Genomic DNA, 8,693 nt, shown 5'->3' with positions numbered 1-8,693 from the left:
AGTCAGAATGCTGCATAGCACAATAAGAAGCTTATTAGAACATTTCTTAAATGGCACGTCCAACCTGATTGTCTCCGAAATAATAAACATTTGAGCACTAAATTTTCGGTTAGACAGCATCATCAACAACAACATCAACAACAACACCATCATCAACAACATCAGCAACAACATCAACAACAACATCAACAACAACATCAACAACAACACCATCATCAACAACATCAGCAACAACACCATCATCAACAACATCAACAACAACAACAACAACAACATCAACTACAACATCAACAACATCAGCAACACTATCAACAACAACATCAACAATAACACCATCAACAACAACACTATCAACAACAACATCAGCAACAAGATCATCATCGGCATAAACGTCAGCAACATAACGCAACATCAAAATCAACGGCACTAAACCTCAGCAACACATTAAAAAACATTAACGGCAACATTAACAGGCTGCAACAACACTATCAAATGATGAAAACATCAACAAACGATAACAACAAAAACAACATTAACAAACAACAACATCAACATATATCAACAACAAGATCAATAAACATCAACAACAACGTCAATAAACATCAAAATCCTATTAATAAGCGTCAACAACAACATTAATGAATAACAACAACAACATTAACATATATCAACAATTACATTATGAAATATCCAGTACAACAACAACAACAACAACAACAACAACAAAACAAGAAACAAACAACAACAGAAACGATTTTGCAGTAATAATGATTTATTTGTCGTTATTCATCGCCAGACAATGATGATGTCTGTGACCCTGACGACGATGATGACGAAAATGATGACGACGATGATGATGACGACGAGGATGACGATGATGATGATGATGACGATGATGATGATACCTAAATGAGTTTTTTTTCTTATTGCTTGTTTGTCAGTTTACCATTTATCATATATGGAATCATGTTTTTAAAAATTGTGTGTTGTTGAAGAGGAACTGAGAACAGTGAATGGAAGTGTTACAACGTGTTGCTGGGTCGGAAGAAGAGATTTCATCTTTTTTTACAGGCAGCATTCTCATCATAACGCAACTTTCCTATTCAAGGGCGACTTATGGAAGACTATCAAATATTTTTGGCTGTCGAAACAAATTCACCGGATGCAAATATTTCAGTGGAAGATGTGTGGTGACAATCACGAACTATATTCTACAGTAGAGAGGAAGTTTACAAATTATTTTCATCTTATATGATCATTTGTTTTGCCATCATTCTACTTATTTTTCTGTTTTTGATCCATGCAGTTAATGGGTTTGTTTTTGTTTGAATGCTGAGAATGTTTGGGCTCATCATTACTCGCAAACTTGGACAACTTCAAACACGTTCGTATACATTTTAATGAGAATCCCATGAAGAATTGAGATGAAATGTGTGCGCGTGTGTGCGTGCTAGAGCGTGTGTGTGATTAAGTTCTGCAGTCTTACAAAATATTTTAGTCGTCGCTGTATGGAGATCGTTGCAATTCTCATTAAAAACGTTGATGAAATTATAAAAGTTTAACTAACTGCATGCTTACATTTCAAAAACAACCACCACATCCCTTCTTTCCAGACATCTTGAATTCATTTCGAAAGCAGCAAATGAATAAATCATTGAAAGTAAGACAGCCCGCATTTTTGTCGTGAAATGTTATTCGGCGTTGTCAAACCTTAGAAGGAAGAATCAAATTTTGGTGATGCAAAAACTTTTGAGATTATTTCAAATTGTTTTGCGAATAAATATTGCATTCAATTTCGATCTCTGAGAAAAAATTTTTTCAACTTATAGATTTTGTTCATCCAGTGTGGAATGTTTTATACGCTCTCTACTGTGCGATTCCTTTGGACTTCATGCAGCGCGTGAATAACTTGAATTTTTTTGATCTGCTTATGACTTCAGCCAGCTTACGACAAAAGGTAATCTTTCTGGAGAGTCTGAAATAATAATTTAACGGTTCCATGAAGCTCTCACGCTATGCCATCTAATTTTTTATCACGTTACCTCAAAAAGTGAAGGAGTGAAATTGTTGATGTCGTGGCTGTTGTCCGCAACATTCTCATCAACATGACGTCCTTTAATCTGAATTATTGTTATTCATCAAAAGAAATGTCTGAACAATCCAAGTTTCTGTTTGCAACGAGGCAACAAATTCCGATTAATTAGAAAATTTTTTCATCCGTTTTCTTTCCTTCTATGATAGAAAAATTTTGTATAAAAATTTTCAAGCTTTTTTTTCACGTAAAATGCCAATGAGCTTCATAAATCTTCTTTATAAAAAGCATCCTTTTAGTCTTGCCGCCATAAATATGCACACACACACACACACACACACACACACATTGGCGCACTCATAGACACGTGCATAACTTTACTTACTTCTATATCAATGTGCGCGTGTGTGTGTGCGTGCGTTATACATGTATATGTATATATATCGGTTCGTATGATCGATTTATACGTTCACAGATATATTTTAATCCAAACATTAGTTTGTTGGCCATCTCCATGCGTGTTGTCGTGTGGCTGGCGTGTTTTGTTGCGAGGTACGTGCATTCCCATCTTCGTGACTGTGCGTGCAGTCGAAGCAGGTACGCACGTGGGTGCGCGCGAGGTGGAGAGCCAGCTAATCCATCAAAGATCAACAAAGCTTAGTGCTTTTGCATGTATGAATTTGAAGTTGTTGTTTTGTGTCGTCTGCTGTAGTTGCTTGTGTCGCACGTTGCTGTTGTTTGTGTTGCGTGATGTTGTTATTACTTCATCGTTGTGAGGAAGAAATGTTGTTATTGTTTGTGTTGCATGGTATCGTTGTTATTGTTCGTTGTTGTTGCTGTTTGTGTGACATGAAGTCGTTGCTTCACGCATGCTTTTCCTCCTGATGTCGTTGTTTCAAAGGTTGTTTTTTATTTTGGTTGTTGTTTGATATGTTTTTTGTTGTAAATATTTTTTATGATGCCGTTGTGTTTGCCTTTTTGTTGTTTCATACTCTGTAGTTGTTTTGTTACTGTTTTTATGTTGTTGTTGATATTTGTTGTTGTTGATGATGCTGACTTAAAGTTGATATCGTCGTTGTTGTTGGTTTTGTTGGTGTTGTTGTTCCGACTTTAAGAAATAGATTGCAGTGAATGTGAAATTGCGACGTCAAAGATGACGATGACGTCACGGGAGTGATGATGATGATTAGACATTGAGTAATGATAACATTATAATGATGATGGCGATGATTTTGGTCGTAGTGAGTGATGATGATGATGACGGTGGTGATGATGATGAAGATGACATTGATGATGATGAAGATATGGATACCGAACGATGATACGATAAAACTCATATGATATTGTTGTAGGTTATGGCTGTAGTGATGACGAGCGTGGTTTTTAGTGCTCTGCCAGCAGTGAAACAACCACAGGCACGTTAATGATGGCAAAAACTATTTATAATGAAGGTTTATTTCGGCTCTGAATTTAATTAAAGTTTGTTTTCATGACGTCATTTGCTACGACGGTGATGATGATGAGGATGAAGAAGATTTGTTTTCTTAAAAAACATTTTACAAAAAATTTTATAACGTCATTAAAAAGCAGCTTGTTATTTTGGATGAAACATAATTGCATACCATACCGAGAAACGCCCACTACCATGATGACAGAACAAAAATTTGGCAGAGTGTGGAAGCTTTCCACAATGTAAATTATTATGAAACCTATACATTCCGACTTATTGGTATCATAACTTCTTTGTATCATGAATTTTTGTATCATAAGATATTTGTTTCATAACATATTTGCATCGTAAATTCTTTGTATCATGAATTTTTTATATCATAACTTTTCTGTGGTATGAATTTTCTACATCAAAAATATTTTGCATCACAACGTGTTTGTATCATAAAATTTTCATGTTTGTATCATATCATGTTTATATCATAACGTGTTAGCATCTTTACTTAATATTTTAATGTTAACTACATGAAAGTTGCATGGTAAGAAGTTGCATAGTAGGAAGTTGCATCAATGAATGTTTCACTTAAAATGTAAAAAATTTTAAATTCACAACTTAATCACGCTTGTTCTGTGTCAAGTGTCTTCCGTGATTTGTTTAATTTGTTTTAATTGTCTTGTTTATTGCAATTATTCAAATTTATTTTCAAAATTTTTAGAAATTGTTCTCATTCGTCTTTGAGTTTTACAGAACTTTAATGCACGTTGTATAGTCTCTAGTATATTTGACGAACGATATCTGCATAAAAAAATTCAATAATCATTAAAACTTTACAAGTTATTGATGTTATGGAATCCACAGTAAATTATAATTAATTGTCATCAATTTTTTTTATTTATTTTTGTTCTAGTTTATATTTTTCATTTCGCTCAAGATTTTCAAAAATTTTTGTCCGCGTTCCCTTTTTTGACGACGAATGTTCACTGCTTCTTCTCCGTATTATCCATTTTCGTTAGCAGAAGGCACTCAATCGATTGCTCGAACCAACATGTCGACCGAATCCCGATAAAATCGAATTGCATTTTAATATTGAAATATTGATAGTAAATCAGTCGAATCAATAAACAGTTCATTATGAATTATTTACAGTGACATTTAAATAAAAAATAACCTGCAGTTCTCTGCTGGCCCGTGCAAACGAATGGCTGGTTTCGCACCCGCACCTGAAAGTGAAGACTTGCGAGAGCATCGAGGTGAAAGGTCGGTACGACGGGGTGGTTGACACCTGCAAGAGCTGCTACTTTGAGGCCGACCACAGCAAGAGGAGGATGAGGAATCTCTACATCAGAGCTTTAAGGTCGGTTGGTTGTCTCTCTAGGTGTATGAATGTGTTGGTTTGGTGTATGTGAGCGTGTTTAAATTAATAATTTTTGTTGAAGTTGAATACATTCCGCTAAAAATTATGATTGAGGTTCAAATTAAACGTTTATTTATATTTTACTGATACATTTGTAAAAATTGTAAATGTTCAATTGAAAATAAAATTATTTAGTACAACTTTTTCGTACAAATTTATTTACAAATTTTATTTAATAGAAAACTCCTAATTAGTTCTTATACTTCGGATGCCACATAAATTCTTTAAAAAAGTCCAAATTAAATATACGATTAAAACACTCGTTAGTTCGGCAACAATAAAAAAAACTGTCTTACTTTCGAATGTGTTTCATTAAACACGATGTCTTTCAAATTTATGGAACGTTAAGAATTTTTAATGAACTTTTATATGTGCTTTCTGGTGAGAATGAAGTGGTTTAAATTCTCGGAAGTTTCATGTTTTCTTTAAAGGAAAAGATTAATTTATGACGCCACCCATGTTTAAAGTCAGTTTTTATGTTCAGATTTTTTATATAATTTTTTTAAGTTTAATTTTTTTTTGAAAGATAATAAATTTGAAATAACTTTAAAACTGTTCCTGAAATCATTGTCGAATAAAATGGTAAAATTCGTGCTTAATCCCCAACCTTTAATACATCTCAACCAAATTGTGCCGATAGTTAGTAAAGTCATCTGAAAACCTTTTATTTCGTCCTTGAAGTTTTTGAATGTACATCCTTCGAAATTCTTATGAAATCTTTTCTATTCGATAAATACCTTTCTAAAATTTTTCCATTGTAGTTCCAGTTTATTAGTGGCAAGGTGGAGAGTAGTGTATGTACGTGGTGTGGTGTGTTGTGGCGTAAGAGGTGTGGTGGGGTGTGTGGTGGTGTTGTGGTGTGGTGTGTGGTGGTGTTGTGGTGTGGTGTGGCGTGGTGTGGTGTGGCGTGGGGGGTGTGGCGTGGTGTGGTGTGGTAGGGTAGGGTTGTAAGCACACCGTTAGCAGTCAAGTCTTCAATGAAATATATATATATATATATATATATATATATATATATATATATATATATATATATGCAAACATATAACACACAATATATTTATATATTTTTATACATATAACACACACACACGCGCACACTTATACATATATATATATATATGTGTGTATATATATATAATTATTATAAGCAATTTAATGCATACGTATAAAGCGCTTTATAAAAACATCTCCGTAAAAGAAGATATTTTTCACCTTTAAAGAAATTCCTCTTTAAAACATATTTTGAAAATTTTAATGAATACTTGCTTGCTCGTTTGTTTGAACATGTTCACAGGAGGATGTTGTAACTGACTGGACCGGTAACATGACATGGCAACATAACATTACATAAGATAACGTGACATAACAAGTTTAATGTGAGCTTAGATAAAAACCCATTTTCTTATATTTAAGATAATTAAAAACAAATGTACCCATTGACTTAAACTAAAAAATTCTAATGAGAATTCAAGAAAAGAATGGAATTATTGTTAATTGATTGACATGATACTTCATTGTTGTTATCATTGTGGTCGTTGCTACATTAAAGGTTAAAAGGTTAAAGATTACTCTCTCTCTTTTTCGTTTGCTTCAGAGGTTTCAACGACAAACACACACAGCGTATATGAATACGCGTGAAAACCATGCATCATACACGTCGCATATGATAGGCGGGGATCTCTTTGTATTCGAAGCCAGTCATTGCAATAGCAAGACCAGGCGCCTTTAACCATTGATCCATTACTTTTATTATTATTGCCATTGTTGTCATTATTTGAGTATAGAATTTATTCCAAGTGAAAACAATTTCGGTGATTAATCCAAGATGTAATAAAACGTTCACCCCACAGCAATCACAACTAAAAGTTGTTTAGACAAAAGCTTTAACTTTTTCTATTGCAATTAAAAAAAATCCAATTAGAACATCAGCGTACAACACAGCAATATATAACATTCAAACCACTTTGAAACAATCACAACAACATAAAATAACAGCAATATTATCTGAACTGAGAACAAAAAAAAATAAGAAAAAATGTCGAATGTCAGAAGAATTTAACTGTGATGGTGTTCTCACGTAGGTCTAACCGCGTGTAGCTGCGCAAAGGTCAAACACCTCCACACTTCATCGCCATGCAAACTCCCATCTATTCTTACTGCGGAGTTTTTACGTGCGATGTTTTACATTTGCTGGTCGAAACCATGGCAGTTTGTGAATTTTTCGTGGCCAATTAGATTATTGGGTCTCTTAAGTTTTGCCAAAAAATTCATCATAGATAGGGATAAACGCAGATAGATGAAATTCATCATAAAATAGTGAATATTGAAACGGGAAAAAACCGAATCAAGCAAAATACCAAACAAGAAAGTGACACTAAATTTGGAAATAAAAAAAATAGTCAAATAACCTTCCGTGTCTGATACGCAAATCAGTTTCGATAAAATAAAAAAAAATAAAAAAAAAAGATCATATATATATATATAAATATATATATATATATATATATATATATATATATATATACTATACATATACATGTATATGTATGTATACAAAAATCACGGACATATTATGTGAGATTTCGGCATTTTCATGTCATCAACAATGCCAGACTGACAAAACAACAGCGCGTAAATCATTATGACACCCCAAATCATCTTCAATATCGGCTAAAACATGAATATAGTTTTTCATAAATATCTCTTAACATCAAATGTTTAATGTTTCGACTCTATGCTCACTCAAAACTAAAACCCACGCATCATATATACGCACCAATGTTTGCTCCGTATTGAACTCTACAGAAGTAACATCTGAACCAGAACAACGAGCGAAAACCGAGAAAGACATGCAACTCCTCTTGACGGAACTAACTTAATTTTTTATTCATTTATGAGACATGTAAATTTAAAAAAAAGAACACATTTTCATGACAACCATGCTGACTTGCAGGTTGTGGATCGTGCCGAAGACATCTGGCGACCCGACCCGACCACAGCAGATCGGCTACGTCAACGTCGTGCCAGCCAGGAACGATATTGGAAACTTTGACACGTTCGGAGAGGCCATTCAGAAATTCAACAAACATTTGAAGACCCATGCTCTGCCAGGTAGCTTTACATTTTTCAATTATATAGATTGCGGTTAAGAAATTCAAAAGAGTTGATTAATTGATAATAATCAACTTTTGTGATAAATCATTCTTTTCTGATAAATATCATTATAAGTATAAATCAATCTTTTGTGATAAACAATAAAACATGAAATTTAAGAACTGACTCAATATTGAATATTTAACAAATTTGTAGCAGATTGCATGTTTGATCTGAACACTGTTTATAATTTTGATACAAATTTCTGTTTTTAAAATTGTTGTTTTAGATGTTTAAAAATACGGATGATCAAGAGTTTTTACTTGACATAGTGAATAAAGAAATATATTATATTAGATTTTCAAACTGCATCGCCATTGTGATCAAGTTTGTGCAGTTTAGAAGAAAATGTAGATCTATGACTTACAGAGCAAACCAAAAAAAATGATCGTGTTATGTATCACATAATGTCATATATCACATGATTCTGTATTTTAGGTTCGCCTACCAGATATGTGCCATACAATGCAAGGCACGCACGTGCATGCAAAATGTTGTTCCTGACATAATTCTGTTTAACGACAATTGCACAATTTTTTTAGAATCCAGAAAATAAATAAGTCCAACAGACAAAAATGATTGATCAAATTTTCCTCAAAATTTCAGTTTTCTCAAAGCTTTTTAAATTGTTAATATAATTT

At 33.3% G+C, this 8,693-nt stretch overlaps 2 protein-coding genes across 2 annotated transcripts in view; both read left to right on the top strand.

The window, feature by feature from the left end:
- HELRODRAFT_169328 (hypothetical protein) overlaps nt 1-430 on the top strand; it is a gene marked incomplete at both ends in the record, with an annotated part of 1,622 nt that extends 1,192 nt beyond the window's left edge. The window contains one exon of the mRNA XM_009015158.1: nt 166-430. Coding sequence (XP_009013406.1) covers nt 166-430 — 265 coding nt within the window. The remainder of the gene's footprint in view (nt 1-165) is intronic.
- A 2,116-nt stretch (nt 431-2,546) lies between these two features.
- Nucleotides 2,547-8,048, top strand: HELRODRAFT_169327 (hypothetical protein; the record flags this gene model as incomplete). Its single annotated transcript, XM_009015157.1, has 3 exons — nt 2,547-2,584; nt 4,657-4,836; nt 7,853-8,048. The coding sequence occupies 3 exons, from the start codon at nt 2,547-2,549 to the stop codon at nt 8,046-8,048; spliced, it is 414 nt and encodes a 137-aa protein (XP_009013405.1).
- Between the last annotated feature and the right edge of the window lie 645 nt (nt 8,049-8,693).

Source organism: Helobdella robusta (genome assembly GCF_000326865.2).
Source record: "Helobdella robusta unplaced genomic scaffold HELROscaffold_15, whole genome shotgun sequence".
Lineage (NCBI taxonomy): Eukaryota > Metazoa > Annelida > Clitellata > Rhynchobdellida > Glossiphoniidae > Helobdella > Helobdella robusta.
Note: the sequence above shows the minus strand (reverse complement) of the source record. Positions and strands in the feature narration are given on the sequence as shown.